The following is a 17606-nucleotide window of genomic DNA, read 5'->3' on the forward strand; positions in this document are numbered from 1 at the left end:
GAGGGAAAGCAGAAGTGCAGAAATCTGGGGGAGACAGAGTTTTGGGGTTTTTTGGTCCTAAAGTATGCCTACTTTGTTCTCACCTAGCCCCAGCTGAGGGCTTTCCCCCCTTCAGGACTGGGCAGGTCTTACTATGCAGGTTGGTTTGTGTGCTCCCTTACCAGAAAAGTCTCCTGAATCTCCTGCCTTTTATTATTATTTATTTCAGACGCGATGCTCTGCCTGTCTTCCTCCTTTGACCCAACTAACACAGCGCTTCTCCTTTCTTTCTCTTCCAGGCTCCATGGGAGGGGGAATTGCAGCAGTTTGGCAGAAGAGCTGTGCCCCCCCCCCCGCTTGGGCAGTGAAGTCAGAGGCAGCAGCAGGAGGAGCTGGCTGGCTGTATGTGTGTGTGTGCAGAGCTCCTTGGCCGCCCTGTTTCCTGGTGCTCTGCTCCCTGACCCCAGTGGCAGTCCCTTCGCACTGCACGGCTCTGCTCTCTCCCTTCTTTGCTCTCGCTCTCTCTCCCCTCTGTCTCTCTCGCGCTCCCAGATCGAGGCTCTGCTCTCATTCTTTCTCTCCGTGTCTCTCGTTTCCACTCTCCAGCCAGCCGGGGGACCCTCAGGGTCGAAGGTTTTGCCCTGGCTACACCAATCTCCACCTTCCAGCCTTTCTCTTAACCAGCTCTCTCAAATCCCCCATGGATCGGTTCCTCTCCCAGCACTGAAGGCATCCCTAGGACACACAGCAGCAGCCAGAAAAAGAAAGGTAATCAACCCCGATTAGAGAGAAGGGGAGAGAAATCAAATGGAAAAATAACAAAACACAAAGCCTCGGGTTAGAGGTGCCTTGTCATGTACAAGTAGAAGGGGATCAGACAGGGTCTAGCGCAGCAGCGCCTGAGCCAGGCTGCTTTAAACAATAATAAGAATAAAACTGGCTGCTTATTTTCCGTTCACCAGAATGGTCATTTTAGCTGGATGGGTTGGTTTTCATTTGTTTGGGGCTTATTTTTTGCAGAGTGAAAAGCTAATTATTTTGTTGAGCTGAGTGTCTTGTCTCCCTCCCTCCACCCCATGCAAGCCCCCCCCCTTCCCCCACTGCGTTATTTCTTGTCTGGGGGGGGAGGTAGTGGTGGAAGTGATTTGGCAGCAGAGAGAGAGAAATGGGATGAATTTTCCTGGCTGTTTACTAGAAAGTCTCGGGTGATCGGGGTTATAATGTTAGAGCACGACCGGGGGAGGGTAGGCCAGGGAGCATTTTGCTTGCTGGAGAGACCAAGGAAACGCAGATCAAGCGGGCGAAATGCAAAGTACAGTTACATTCAAACTGAAATGTAGCGTTTGCTCCGATTTTTTTGTGCATTTGAAGGGGGCTTTTTCTCCTCCCCCCCCCACCAAAGCAGGCAACCGGAGGGGCGGGGGGAAGCGAGACTCCAAGAAAAGTACCGATTGGAAACCGGTTTCTTTTATATTCAGAGCTGGAGTTTCTGTGTCTATTTTAAATGCGAGAGAACTACATTTTAAAACATGCTTTGAAATCCTGATCCCAGAGGCCTAGGGCACTTGGAAACCTTTAGAGAGGAAGGATATTCGGGGGGGGGGGAATTGTGGAAATGACACAGCTGCAATAAAAAGCATTTATTCTCTTGTTGGTTGAATATGTCGCTCGTACCCCCCCTCCCCCCCCCAAAAAAAATCAGTTTTAGTGCAAATGTGGGCGTGGAAAAATAACGTGCATTAATTTCAGAGAGCGGGGAGGAAAAAGGAGGATAGAAACTTTATATATTTAAAAAAAAAAAAGCAGAAATGCCCCCCTTCTCCGAGGAAATAATAAACACAAGAGCAATTGCAAATGCAGGAGCTTGCAGGGCGGGTTTGTGCTTCCTGGGGGCTCTGGCTGTGTGTGTGTGTGTGTGTGTGTTTGATCTGGGCTATAATGCCAGCTCCTCTAGTGGAAGGGGAAGATCGGATGGGATGAATGACGTTGGGAAAAGGGGGATGTTGTACAAAAGGCAGGATGGTGCGGTGTCAGAGCCATTGGCCACAGATTGTGATCAATCGATCCGAGCCTGGGGAAAAAGAGGGTGAGAGGGAGCGAGCCAAGCACCCAGCGTACTCACAACAGCAGCACGGAGGGTGCCCAGAGAGTACGAGGCGGCAGCCGGGCATGGACTGACTGCTAGAGGAGGTAGCGTGTGGAGACTGGTACCACTTCTGCCTTTTCCGCCTAGTACTGAGTGCTACAGAAAGAACCATTTTGGCATCTGCATCATTTATACCGAGGGATCGGCTTGCCATGAGGTTTTATTCCACAGACACATGAAGGGAGAGGAAGTCGGTGTGTGTGTGGAGGTGGGAGGGTGGTGGTATTTATGAATGTACAGCGCTGCGTTTGTTTCTCTGTGCGACTCAAGGTGTGTGTGAATAGTTTTTGGATAAGCTTTCTGTGGGCATCATTAGTTTGATTTAACTTTTCGTGCCTCCCGCTCTCTCTTGAAGTCTGCGAGCGCTTATCTAGAGGTGTGTGCAGAGTGGGTAATGTGTTGTCCAGAATGAAATTTTAAAACACACGTTTATTCTTAGTATATGCGGTGTCACTCTGATATATGCACCACTCTTGATGGATAGGATGAAGTTGGAGTTGCATGAAAAGTATAGAACTGTACAACATTGCAGCGATTTCGGGCAAATTGTTAAATAATCACAAGCACATCCTGCAATAACCTATGAGAGACCAAATAACTATCTGATTTATTGTGGTGGGCTTGTGTTAGTATTTTTTAAATATGTTGTTGCTCTATCAACGTTGATATAACAGATATTGGAAGCCTACTTGAAAAGAAAACGTTAACATCTAATTTAACCCCTTTTCCCCCTCTTCAGTCTTGACAGACTGAAATTTTCTCCAACTAATACCAGTCAGAAGAGCAAAAGCATTGATTGATCAAATTGAGGACACACAAGTGCTTAAATTTGAGGGGGATTTTTTTTAATAAGTCCAAAGAGCTATTATGTATAATGTTTTAATTACAGGTAGAATTAAAATAAAATTGTAAAAGCTGCTCAGTATGAATACTCCTTAGAAAAGTAGGCTGTAGTATAGAATTAATGTCTGCCTTTTGTTTTAAAAAGTGCCAGCCTTGTACATTTTATAGATTTAAAACTGAACAAACAGACCCATGCACTAAGGTGTCTCTTTATAACATTTTAAATCATAAATACAGGCTGAAAGATAGCTATTGGCATTCCCAGAATAACCTCTGGCATATCATTAGTAAAACATGATATAATAAAGTGGATTGTATATCCTTTTTATAGTTAATTTTTAAGCAAGAAATCTATCAGGTAAGAAGTGGCAAATTTTGCATACTAGGTTGCACTTGACAGCTATGAAAAAAACAGGCAGCTATCCTTTTGTGCTCATCCTCTCAGTGAGTGCTTACTGTCAGGGGGATGAGAAGAACAATAGTGCTGAAAAATAAGCCTTTTTTTCCTTTTTGTTTATGAAAGTTCTGAAATACTCTGCTTCTGTTTGACATTCTCTTCAAAGAACTCCACATTAAAAAAGATAATAATCTGACACCTCTGATAGGTGAGCTGTATTGGTATATAAAACATTCAAGGGAAATTAGGAAAATGAAATTAAAATCAGCTTCCCGGTCATATATTTGACTTTTTTTCACTTTGGATTTTCGTTGTTATCTTTCAGTTTAATTCGATACTTTGTTTAACTTAGTCTTATTTAAGCATAAAGGTATATATTTAGAATTAAATACTATGGGAAGTTTTTACTTTAAATATTACAATGAAACAACTTAAAAGTATTTTCTATATGACTGTCCAATATCCTCTTAGTACTTCTGTTGTATGCTAGTTAGCTGAAATTTATATTTTTGTAATAGGTTTATAAACACTGTAAAATGATGTTTAATATTATCTTTGTGTATAATTCACTCTAATGAGCAAATTAAATTTTCTTCTGAGTTACTCGTAATAGGAAATGTAATGTTCTGACTTTTGCTTATACTGTTAGTGGAAGTACATAGCCTTTCTAAAAGTCTGGGCAAAAATTTGGTTGTGGTTGCTTCTAATTTTCTCCGTTTTACACAGTAGATTTTGATTGCAAAAAAATAAGATTGGGCATGTAATTTCCACACTACTCCCTAATGTATGTAAACCCTAAAGTTCTTGTGTAAAAATGTGTATTTTTTCCCCTTCAAGCCTTGATGGCTAACATTCTTTTTAATGACAGTCATTTCTTCAACGGGAAGATGTTTTCATTTGTATTTACTTTTGAGTGCAGTGCAATTATGCAGTTTTTACGCTGCATACTCTTAATAGTTTGTATCTCAAAAGAATTACAGTACTTAGAACAGGACTGCAATTTGAAGCAGGTGTTGTGTTTTACTGTTATGCAAAATAACAGTAAAATATAATTGTGAGGGAAATTAAGGAAACAGCTGCAAACTTGGTATGAAAACCACCACATTATGATTCGTGAGCAGTTATTACATGTATCTTACATCACAATTAACAGGGCAAAGATTTGATTTAGTAAATCTTGCCTTGTTGATTTTATCCCTCAGACCCTTAGTATTGTTCTTGTGAAGGCAAATTAGTATAAAGACCAAACAGTGATTTCACTGAAACATACAAAATCACAAGTAGCTCTCTCTCTCTTGGTAAGAATTTTAAGGTTTAGTTTAATTTTCTCTGCTTTTTACTGATATTGGAAATGGATGAGAGAATCCTATTCCTGGAATGAAGAAATTTCTTTGCCCAACTAACATATGGAAGCGGAGGAAGGCCTGAGGTTGTAAAATAATAAAATAAATGGCCTATGGCAGGCCATATGCCATTTGTCTGGTGTTTTTGCAATATTTTTATGCCAAACTGGAAATTAGTCTTGTAATCTAAATATATTTTTATTACAAAGCAAAGATTTCAAAATTTTAATGTTGCATGTAGTAAACATACTTCTGTTTGGGAGCTAAGAGTAGTCCAAGAGCATCACTGTAGGAAAAATATTGCATAGTTTGGTGCCTGAGTTTCAGATCAGTCTCCTCCCTCCTAGTTTGTATGTTCTCATTTCAGCAAATGGAGATTTACTCTTGTAATTTACACATAAATACAAGAACCTGCTCCTTGCATCTAGTAATTTAAGGCCAGATCCTCCAGCTGAGGATCTGGCCCATAAATAGTACTTATACAGAGCTTGAAAGCGCTTTACGGACATTAACTGATCAATTTTCACAATACCCTTGTAAAGTAGGGTCGTCTTGGTATCCTCATTTTACAGATGAGGGGGGCGGAATGAGTTTATGAAGGAGTCAGAACTGAGATTAGAAGTTGGGCGTTCCTGGCTCTTAGGCCTGTGCTCACACTGCTAGATCACCGGGCTTCTCCACTCTGAATGCTCATATTCTTTATGATGGCTTTTTGTGTGTGTGTGTGTGTGTGTGTGTGTGTGTGTACGTGTACCGGAATTTGATGATGTCTGGTGCACTAGAAAAGGTGTTGGTACTTTAGTGACTGGCCCATTGTGAGTAACTCAGGCGTGTGTGTATAGGCAGAGGAGCTTGTTTTACTTTTATCTTGTGTATATATATGTAGAATTCTCATTAATAGAATTTTATATGTGCACTGAGAGAAGGCTGGTAATAGCAGCAAATAAATCACAACTATTTGATTACGTAAAGTGTATAGAAAGCTTAGTTTTGTTGCAGGTAGAATGAGTATATTGGTAATGCTGCTCAAATACCAGTTTTCCTTTTGACAGATATAAATACTTTGAACCAAACTGGTTTGAGTTTACCTTTTGTTATAGCTTTGTAAGATGGGCTGTCTTATATTCAGCTGGAAAAAGATCTGACGAAATGTAACCAACTTTGTAAAGTGAACTATGCTTCGAAGAGGGTGCAGGCATTTGACAAGAGCCATTTGACCTTCATGAATTTAGGCCCAGTTATTCACTTTCACAGCTATAATTAGCACTAGATGTTTATTTAAAATTAAGAGGAATAGTAAATATGGGGCACTTAGCTGGGGCTTTCCACACAGATTATTTTGTAGTGTAAACAAAGTCTTATTTTAAGCCATCCATACTACAAAGGTACTTAAAACAGTGCAAAGTGAAGAAGCTTTAAAAAAAAGATGCAGGTATAATTAACATTTAGTGGCCAGATACTAAAATAAATGGGTACATTAGAAATATGTAGATAGAAATTTCCAAAGAATATCAGCATAGGATTAGATTGAAATTCAGCCATAATTTGATCTCTTTGGAATCTCAGGACTTTAAACACTGTGTTTGTGTTATTCTTCTTCCTTTTGTAGAACTCTGTTGTGTTGATGAGGAGATCCTTGGGTTCAGAACTTGGCTGGAACACAATGCCCACCGCCATTCTTGGCTCTGGAAAGTTGTAAATTGCTCATGTCTATAAGGAGGAAGGATGGCTCATGGAATTCCTTCACAAGGCAAAGTTACCATAACAGTGGATGAATACAGCTCAAATCCAACCCAGGCATTTACACACTACAACATCAACCAGAGCAGGTTCCAGCCTCCACATGTACATATGTAAGTATTTTTAACCTTGATTTTTGAAGCTAATTTAAAATGAGGTGTGTCAATAGGACAGTTGGTTGAAAGCTAGAACAAGTGATTTGACGAATAAACTACTTGACGAAAACTGCCAACATTTGTTACATAACATATTTTACAAATAGTGTTCCATCACCTCTAGATGCTAATGACTTTGCCCTCCAATGGCACAGACTTAGGCCTGGTCTACACTAGAAAATTAAGTTGGGTTAACAACCTTGCTCAGGGGTCTGAACAGTCTGCACCCCTGAGTGGCATAGTTAAGGTGACTTAACTCCCAGTGTAGACAGTGCTCGGTCAACAGAATAATTCTTCCATCAATTTAGCTACTGCCTCTTGGGGAGGTGAATTACCTACACCAACAAGAGAATCCCTGCTGTCGGGGTAGGTAGCATCTACACTGAAGCACTGCAGCAGCGAAGCTGTGTCAAGTGAGCTGTAGCTCACGAAAGCTTATGCTCTAATAAATTGGTTAGTCTCTAAGGTGCCACAAGTACTCCTTTTCTTTTTGTAGCATTTTTACTGTACACATATCCTTGTTGAAACGCATCAGAATACAGTATTGTGTATGAGGTGCCAGGTTCTGAAGTTCACTTGTAACTTTAGTGATCTCACTGTAACTTGCCGGAGGGACCTATTTCTTAAAAAATTTAGGTTTCAGAGGAGCAGCCGTGTTAGTCTGTATCCGTAAAAAGAAAAGGAGTACTTGTGGCACTTTAGAGACTAACAAATTTATTAGTTAATAAATTTAATTTATTAATAAATTTGTTAGTTTCTAAGGTGCCACAGGTACTCCTTTTCTTTTTAAAAATAGGCCTAATTGGGACTAATTGTCCTCTGATCACTGAATCCTTTGTCTTCCTTGTTGTGAGTGGAACCTGTGCCGCATGCTGTATTCTACTCACAACAAGGATTCAGAGATTGTGAAACAATTAGTCCCAAGAAATACAAATACCGAGTTAAAATAATGTTCATGGCTTGAACTTAAACCAACAAAAGCATGGGAAATTCAGATCTAAGGCTCCTTACCTCACGGTGTTATGCCTTAGTATTGTATGACTTGTAAAATCATTCTACAATATAGTATCTAGGCACAATGGGGAGTGCTAAGAACTAAGTGCTAGCTTTAACTTTGAATTTCCTTCCCATTGTTTGGCTAAGTCAGATCCTTATCAACTATTTCTGTTTAAGTTCTTTTTTTCTTAATAGTCTCAAATGTATGTTAAACTATAAAACAAAAGGGATGGCTTTGGACCTCAGAGGGGCCCCCTGTGTTAACCAGGATTTTGCACATTGTCACGCTATTGAATTTGATAGGGCCTTTGCATAGTCAAAGTGCTAAAGTAGCATGCCACTTCATAGCATTTTTGCTTTGCAGAATCCTGTCAAGAGGCTGACAGTCCAACAGTTGAGCACCTTCTCCTGGGACTTCTCCTGTAGTAACAATATTCCTAAAATCATAAACCATCAGTGGAGCTTCTAAAAGGATAAGTTCAGAATAGTAGTCACTTCCCAAACTTGGAAGTGTTTAGCTTAATTACATTTTGTTGTAGCTGAAAAGATCACATTACTCTGCTTTTAGGGCAAAACTCTCCCCTCTGCTCCACAGTGTGGATCTCTTATCAGCAGTGCAGATCTCCATTGCACATTCTGCACTCCAGGCTGCCCTGCTGACTCCCATCAATATCAATAGAATTTCTGTGTACAGAATGAGTTCAGAATAACCCCTAAGATCCAGACTGTAGATTGGAGAGAATTTTTGTTCTTGAAGGGCCCCTTCTAATTCCTGTTGAATGCAACAGGAAATTATCGTGGATTTCAGAAGGTCCTGAAAATGGCTGAAAGACTAAAAAAAATTTTACTTTTCAAAATGCATCTCTGATTTGTTCTAGAAATAGGCAATAATAATAATGATAATCTCTAATTTCAATATTTTTGTGCATCTCTAAACCAGAAGTAGTTTGGCAGATAGTTTCATTGGATTTGAAAAACTCCCTAGTCTGAATTAAAAATCTGAGGTTATAATTTACAACATAATGAAAATGAAAACAGACTCTTAACTACAATGTTGCTGCTTTGATTTCAACACTTAAGAATAAAAAAAAGGTCTGACATGATAAAGAGATGGAGTGATGGGAGAAGGAAATGATTTTTGCACCAAAATCTTGACTAAACAGGAAGAGAATGAGTGAGGTGAGTTACGAAGTGCAGAAAGCCAAAGATTGCAGAAGTTGAGGCAAATTTTGGCATTAGGAATGGAGAGCAAATGCTGGATTTTAGAGAAGCTATAGAGGAAGAAATGACAGGATGTGGGTGCAGAGGTGAGAGATGAGGTGAATATGTCACCAGAGTTGTGAGTGTGAGTAATCAGGATGATGGAGTTGTCTCTGATCATGGAGAAGTGAGAGCTTCAGAAAAGGATGCTCATTTGCTTTTCCAGGGTGTTATAATGGAAGCTGTGTGCATACACATGAGTTGGGGGATCAGCAGGCAAAAATCTGGGTGAGAAAATTGGAAAAGACAAAAATAACTAAGAAACCTTTCTTCAAAAGCACACCTGCTCTTTTTATCAGTCAGTCTCTGTATTAATGCCACACTGCTGCAGCTGCCAATCTTTTATGCAGCTTTGTTTTTCTCATTGGACTACCTTGTTAATGCCTCTCTATAAAGAATTCGAAGAACTTTTTTCTTCCTGTTATTGGAAAGTTACAATGCAGCCTGATAAAAGAGTGTTGGGAAGCTGATAAATGAACAAAAGGGTATACAAGCACTGAGCATACTAGAGTATACAAGCCCATGCCAAGGGACCGCTATATTGCATTGCTTATTCTAAACACCATAATCCATAGTCTAAGGTAGAACTGAGTTTGAAGGCCAAGCTGTTATGCTAGCTCCCAGGCTTTCTTCTCAAGGAATTTTCAAAATTATATGTGTGCAACACATCTCAGTTTCTCCTTTGTGTGCGTGTGTGTGTGTGTGTTCCTCTGTGTGTGAAGGCAAGGGTTGGGGATAAGCCTTAAAGGACTATTTAATACAATTAATTCTGAATTGACTGAGCTGCATACATGTCTCTTGCATTCACGGGGCTTGATTCTCATCTCACATTGGTGTAAATTAAAAATCAGTGGAAATGTATCAGTGTAAAACAGCAGCATTAGATCAGAAACATGTTTACTTAGACTTTGTCCGCCTCTTCTTCCTCCCCCTCTATTTGATGTGTTGGGACAGAGACACATGGTATAATCAGCACAGAACAGAGAGCCAGTTTCTCTTGTGTTCTAATCCTGGTTCTGACACTTCCTGTGGCTGTGGATGCAGCGCTCTAAAGGGGTACTGTCAGGTGAAAAGTCATTTATTAAATACCCCAGCCAACCAAAACCCACATTCGTCTACTCTTGTCTACTCATAGCAGCTTTAATTACTAAACTGTAAGAATTGTGCAACTTTAATATAATTTTCCCCATTTATGCGTTTTTAATTTTTGCACTGCCTTCACTTTGAGCAGGTGACACAAGGCCAGTTTCACTTTTTCACTATCTGATTCTTCTGTATGTGCACAGTGGTGCAGTGATTGGTTTGCAGACACCATAAGACCAAAAATCCTTCTTTTCATTAATATTTTAAAGAATTTATTTCTATTGCATTTTGTAAAATCCATTCGTTCTATAGTTTTGGAACTACCTGATTGTACCATGCTTAAAGGGAAACTTCCAAGGAAAAAAACACCACAAATGGCACGTGTGTCCCTTTTTGCTGCTTAAGAATGTATAAAGAAGCTGTGAAAGGTCACTTTTCCTCCCAGATTTTTCTGTTTCCTCATTTTATGTTAAAAGTATCAAGAATATATTTTTTCCCCTCCTGATTCTGCTGGATGTCTCATTGGTGGACTCCGAGAAATAGGTTGGGATCTTTCATAGTTCTTAATTGAACCTTTGACAAAGATAACTTTCCTTTCATTTGTTTACTAGGCATTTGAATTAAATAGGTATCAAAAACCCAGCTGGCCAACCAAGAAAACAAAACAGAACACCAACCAAAAAACAAATACAACACAGATAGTTGTAATCAGATTGGATAAAAATCTCTTTCCTTCTCAAACAAGTTTCACTTCTGCGATAATTGTGATTTCATTACCAGTTCTCCAGTCATCCATAGAGTAATTTAGGAAAAACAAGGTACGGAATGTTTCTAATATAATCAAGAAACATGGGAAGAAAAAAATCTTTAAAAATAAAATGACCTTCAAGACTTTTAAATGCATCAAATACATGCATCATTTATGTAGACTGTAAACTCTTCAGGGCAGAACTTTTTTTTAACTGAAGGATTATACAACACCCAGCACTCCTGGGCTCTGGTTGTGGCTTGTGGCCTCTGTGTGTTGTTGTAACGCAAGCAATAATAACTCAAAACAAAAAAGGCCTCCTCTCCCACACCTCCACCCCACCTTTTCTAGGCCACCTTTAATCTCCTTTCCTCCGTTTTATTCACTAGGGGTGGTCTTTTTGATTAACAAATAATAATTGTGCAACTATATGAAAACTTTCACAGAAATGTTCATTTTTTAAATTTTTCATTGAAATGAATCAAAAATGTTTTGATTTGAAACAAAAAAAATTGTTTTTATTTTAAGTAAACTGAAAATTTTTCAATTTTCTGAGTTCAGACCTCCCACTCCACTCCTCCTTTATCTTCATCTTGAAAAGAGACTAAATGAATGTGAAAATGGGAAGGGGGAAAAAAACCCCAAAACTGAAAAGTGTTCTATTAGTGCCTGATAAAAATACATATTTTTGTTTAGTTTTGACAAAAAGATCACAAATTTTCAGGAAAAATGTTTTTTGGGGAAAAAGTCAATTTATTCTTTTATTTTAATTTTTTTTAATGGAAAATACTTACCATTTTTTGAACATTATTTACTCCATGGTAGTGTTGAGAGGATTTGTTAATTGAAGGTCCTGATACTGGAAACTAGTCCATGTAGACCGATCCTCATTTACTTTTTTGGGGATCTACCCAGATATAAAGGTCCACCAATGCAAAATAGCTTGTAGGAATGGGGTCATAGTTTTTAAGGTGCTTTGAAGATGATTAGTGCTATATAAGCAGTAAGGATTACCATGTTAAATGTATGGTATGGTTTAAGGACAATTCACCACTTGGGATTAAGGAAGGTGGCAATCTCAGTACACAGCAATCGATGGAAACTTGCCTAAGGGCTTGTCTACATGGGAAAATTTACTAGTATAATTATATTGCTATCATTATACTGGTATAATACCACTTGTGAACACTCTTATTCCGGAATAAGAGTACCTTTTTCCAGTTCAGCATATAGTCCTACCAAAGCAACACAAGGTAAACTGAAAAAAAGGCACTTTTATTCTGGAATAAGGGTGTCCACATGGAAAGTTATACCAGTATAACAGTGGCAATGTAATTATGGTGGAAAATTTTTATTTACACAGGGATGCTACATTGTTAAACCCACAGTCATTTTGAGAGCGTTAACCTTGGAAAGTAGGATCTTTTATATTTTTCTTCTTATAGGGAGTTGATCCAGCAATCACTTGTGCTTGGAGCTCCTATTGAAGTCAACCTGTATGTTGCTTGGATTTACCTTTTAGTATTTACTTTTTCGTATTTATGCTGTTTTTAAAAAACAAACAATAAAAAATAATAAAAAAGCGAACACACTACAATTAGGGCCCAATCCTGCAAAAACTTAGGGCTTGTCTACACTTACAGATTTGCGGCTTCAGTTAGCATAGGTACTCCACCTCCCTGAGAGGCAGTAGACATAATGCTGTCTACACCGGGAGTTAGTTTGCTACAGTTCAGATTTTCCACATCCCTGAGCAGCATAGATATACTGACATAAATTTGTAGTGTAGACCAGGGCTTGCACACCTGAACGTGTTTGCAAAATCAGGGCAGTGAAAACAGGCTAGTCAGTTTTATTTAGTCAGTGTCAGTTTCATTTTCTGGTGCTCATATAGTAGAACAATGGGTATAATATGGTATATGCAAATATGGTAATTTTTACTTGTTTGTAAAAGATCTGTTCCACTGGGTTTTTTTTTAAAAAAGTCATGGAAGCATTGCTACTGCTTATTTTAAAATCAAAGTTTGGGACCTGCCAGTATTCCTTTAATTTTATTGTGCCTAAAATTCTTCCTCTGTAAAGTGAGAATAACAGTGCTTATCTGCCTCACAAGGACATTGTTAAGTTTAATTCATTGTATGTAAAGCACTTCAAGATCCTTAAATGGGATGTGCCATAGCAGTGAAAAGTATTCATATTATTATTATTTATAGCTCAGAGATTTGAATTTCATTATTAAAGTTCAAATTAGGGTCCCAGTCCTGTAAACACTTATACATGTGGAGAAGTTTAAAACATATGTAGTCATTCACACTATTCAGATGCTTCAAGTTAAGCATGGAGATAAGTGTTTGCAGGACTGGCGCCTAAGGATGAAATCCTGGCACCATTGAAATCAGTGGGAATTTTGCCATTGACTTCAGTGGGGCCAGGATTGAACCTTTGTTACATTTAGTATATTGCGTGAAACTCTATTTAAAAAACTATTCCCTCTGCTTTCTGTTTGTAAGGCACTTCAGATCAATTTTAACATTACAGCTTTATAAAGAGACTGTCTGTGATGGCATGTGGTGCATCGGGGACTGTCAGTAGCAAAAATCCCCAACTGCTGGAGAGGGGACACTAGATGGGGGAGGGCTCTGAGTTTCTTCAGAGAATTCTTTCCCAGGTAGTTGCCTAGTGGGTTTGCCCACCTGCTCAACGTCTTAACTGTTCACCATATTTGGAATCAGAAAGGAATTTTCCCCCAGGTCAGATTGGCAGAGACCCTGCGGGGGTTTTGCCTTTCTGTGCAGCATGGGGCCTGGTTTAAGCTAGTGTAAATGGTTTAAACTAGTGTAAATGGTGGATTCTCTTTAAATTGAAGTCTTTAAACCATGATTTGAGGACTTCAGGAACTCAGCCAGAGGTTAGGAGTCTATTTCAGGAGCGGGTGGGTGAGATTCTCTGGCCTGCGATGTGCAGGAAGTCAGACTAGATGATCACAAGGGTCTCTTCTGACCTTAAAGTCTGTGAGTCTAACAAACTCTACATTAATGTAAACATTCCTTTATTTAATTTTTAAATGCTATCCAGTTTCTCATTCATTTGGAAAAGTTAGTGCAGTTAGTTGACCTTCTACACGTCACTTACCCTCTATACTTCTGTGTTGTCATCTGTAAAATAGTGAGAATGATGTTGACTCACCTTTTCAGAAGTGCTTTGAGGTCCTTGAATGAAAAGTGCTGTAAAAGTCCAATGTATTATTGTTATAAATATAGGACATATTTATACAAATAATGTTTTCCCAGTGTTATCTCCAAAGACATTCTAATTTAAAGGGTCTGAATGTGTTTTCATTGACTCCAATGACAAAACTCCCTTTAACTTCGGCTTTAGCAGCTGTCAGAGCCTCATCCAGTACCCACTAATATCCGTGCTAAAACTTCCACTCACTTCAATGGGCATTGGATGGAAGAAAATTCTGTGGGTTTAATTCTCATTTACATTAAGGCCCTTTGACAATGCTCTAGCAACATAAAGAGGCCTTATGGTAGGGGGTAACTTACAGTTTTACACCACTTTCAGGCCTCTGTGGACCGTCATAGCTGTGTAAAAGGGCCTTACTGCAAATGAGAATCAGACCCTAGGAATCATTATGGAATTCCCTGTGTATTGTATCATCTGGTTTGACTCCAATGAAAGGAACCATTAGTCTGACCCACAGATTTTGCTGATCCATTAAGATCTCTAAGAGACAAGAGCTAGCCAGATATGTGCTGTGGACCAGCTGGTGTCACCATCCAGATTGTTGGTAGTCCCAACATAGTAAGGGCCTAGGAACAGCTCATTAAAAGGGGTTTGTCATTGTGAAGGGGTTCAACAGAAAAGTTGACTGCCTCATGGGACTAGTCGGGGAATGATGTGTGTTCTCATCCCCACTGAATGTGGCATTTCCAAGTCCCTCCCCAGCATAGAACCCAGAAATACCAGGAAGGCAGCGATGTTGCTGTGGAGGCAGCAGACCCTCCCCTCCATTCATGCATGAAGAGTGGGATCAGGCAGGTACAATCTGACCTTTTGTTATCTGAATGTTTAGAGCTACTGCCTGATTGTTTTCTCAGAGTGGTAGGGAGGAGATGGCACTCCTTGTGGAACTGACAAGGGAGTTTGACTCCTGCACCCTTTGGATCGTCCAAGTTTGGCAGAGGCTCTGTACTTCAGCAGTGATTCCTGGCCTCTTATTTTGTGTGGCCTTGTTTGAATTTCTCCATTAGAAAAGCAAACTAAAATGAGAGCCTAAAGGAAAGCCCTGCAAATGAGTGTGTGTTTGTAATGTAACCACGCATAGCCTTCGTGCTTGTTTCCTATCTGACTGTTTCAGAAATATAAAAACGTTAGTGCAAACGTCAGTTTCAAATACTATTTTACATAATGACCCTCAAGTTTGGATTTCAAATCTTGAGCTACCAACATTTACTGAGGTTAAAACAAACAACTCACTGCTGAGCCAGCTGTAGAGCAGGAACTCTGTTGTAGGGTCCTCGAAATTCAGGGCAGCAGATCTTCCCTCTCCTCAAATGGTGCCTGTATGGTTTTGCTTATTTCTGAATTCTGTAAAATGTCTTTCTCAACATACGTTGACCCTAGGTAATAGAGCTTCTCAGATATGATAGAAAAATCATAGGGAAGTGGAATTTCTTGAAAGCATGTACCTTTTCAGAATGCTGCAAAGTTACCTATTCTGAGACATCATAAAATTTGGCCTAGGGGCTACCGGTGTTGTCACAAATGACAAGTGCTAGCTGAAAAAGTCAGCACCAGAGTCAAGCAGAGAATCCCCTGAGTGTCATAAGGTGAATTAATTCATCTGTAATTCTCAGACCAGTTTTTTCCAAGTCCCTAGAAAGGATTCCAGTATGTACTAATCCTTGAAATATTGGCATATATAATCTGTGGGGCAAATTCAAATGAAATATAAGAAGGGGCAATCCCATTTATATCAGAGATCTTGTTCCTGCTTTATCATGCCTGATTTTGAATTTTCTTTTGTTTCTCATTTGTTATGTGCAGAGCTGTACAAAATGCATAGACTAAGGATATTTTAAATGTACTTAGCAGCATTCATTCCAAAATATCCTAAAATGCTTCACTAACTATATACATATTACACCATTGAAATGCAGCCACCTGTGAGGTGGAGCGCAGCAACCAACTTGAACATAGCTCACTGCTCAACAGATAAAGAGAGGACATTTTGGCTAAGGACACTGGGTACCCTATTCTTGTCATAATTTTTTTAATTTTGATGCAGAGCAGACAAGGTCTGAGTTCTTAAGGTTTGTCTGATTCAAATAAACAGTATAAAGATGATCTGCTGTGTTTTTGTTGCTTCTATTTATAAGGCAAAGACATACCCAATACAGTGACCTTATTTACTGTGTAGCATTTTGGAATTTTGTACTAATCCTCAGGAGAGGTAGTGACCAAAAGGGAAAATACGTATAAGTTAAAAACATTGTAACAGGAAGTGCTGTGTAATAAACACAACTAGACTTTTTAGGATTTTATTTCAATGGACATTGCAAAACAAGATTATAGAATCTAATACAATAGAGGTCCAGCATGCAGAGATGTACTTCCCCAATGTTTAAAGCAGGACACTGAAAGTCCTGGGGACCTGAGTTTTCATTGTGTTAAGAGTCCCTTTATGCAGTCCAGCAGAGTAGGGGCCATAAACCAACAGATCCATCCAATGGGGACTATCCTTGCATAGTAGATCTATCTCTCTTGTAGCTGCTAGGGCAGGAGAGCATGGGTTGAGCAAGATGCATGTGGATGTGTTCTGACTATTCTTGGTCACTGGAATGTTGAGTCACTTGGGGACCTAACCAGCCTTTCGCCTGCCCCAAAATATAGGTAGCCCTCTTTATGCTTTGTGAAGCTCAGCTGGACCTGAGAATCAGGATCGTACCATCTTTTCCTGGTTCTTCCATTTACCTGTTAATACATAGATAGTCTTCTATCAAACATCTTGTCTGTTCTTCCTATTCCCATGTCTAAAGTTAGGATGATACCACCCTATCTCATTATGTTTCATTATGTATACAGACAAAATAAGTAACAACAAGAAAACCAAAACCCTATCCTGTTTTTACCAAGAGATTATTCTTCCCTTTTGAACTATTATACCATGGTATCTAGTAAGATTTATTTATCTCAATTTTTGGATTTCTTATTCCAAGTCGTGGATGAAATGAGCTGTAGCTCACGAAAGCTTATGCTCAAATAAATTTGTTAGTCTCTAAGGTGCCACAAGTACTCCTTTTCTTTTTGTGGATACAGACTAACACAGCTGCTACTCTGAAACCTGTCATTATTCCAAGCCCTTTCTTCTCTGTATATTGCTTGACATTAGGGCTACAAAGACCCAAATAGATGTTGAGAAGAAGAGATGGTACTGGAGGCTCCTTCACAGCAGAGCCCTGACTTATTGTACTCAGCATTACCTTATGTCCAGTACATTGGATTTAAAAGCACACAGCCACTCAGCTTAGTAGACTAGTTCTGTCCCTTCCTAGGAGGATAGCTGCTGGGGAGGTGTTTGTGTTTGAGAGAGGGACCTTATCTAATGCATTTATAAGCCAGGAACTTGTTAGTTACCACATTTACAGTTTCTGTGGCATAAGGAATTGAGTGCAGTGCCTGAGAGCAGCAGGGTCAGTACATTATTCCTAAATGTTTAGCTACTCTGTCAGTTTGCAGGGAGGCAATGGTGCAAATATTGTACATTTTCCCTGATACCCATGTTAGAGGACACAAAGAAAAAGCCCACCAGGTTTCAGTTATATTAGAATATCCATCTTTTGAATGTCATGTTTGCTTTTGTCCAACAGTTGGAAAATAAAGAACCCTTCTGTGAATCCTCAAGTGCAGC

At 39.3% G+C, this 17606-nt stretch overlaps 1 protein-coding gene across 2 annotated transcripts in view; it reads left to right on the plus strand.

Annotated features, from left to right (window-relative positions):
* The first annotated feature begins 391 nt into the window (after nucleotides 1–391).
* Nucleotides 392–17606, plus strand: part of MPPED2 (metallophosphoesterase domain containing 2) — a 129369-nt gene continuing 112154 nt past the window's right edge. Inside the window, exons 1-2 of one of the 2 annotated variants that reach the window (XM_084631208.1) lie at nucleotides 392–747; nucleotides 6318–6561. In XM_084631208.1, the coding sequence (XP_084487334.1) occupies nucleotides 6434–6561 (128 nt within the window). In that variant the 5' untranslated portion in view covers nucleotides 392–747; nucleotides 6318–6433. Of the gene's footprint in view, nucleotides 748–1983; nucleotides 2170–6317; nucleotides 6562–17606 lie in introns of those variants that run through there. The other variant, XM_084631209.1, reaches the window with a different exon arrangement.

Source organism: Lepidochelys olivacea (assembly GCF_965140295.1).
Source record: "Lepidochelys olivacea isolate rLepOli2 genome assembly, chromosome: 6".
NCBI lineage: Eukaryota > Metazoa > Chordata > Testudines > Cheloniidae > Lepidochelys > Lepidochelys olivacea.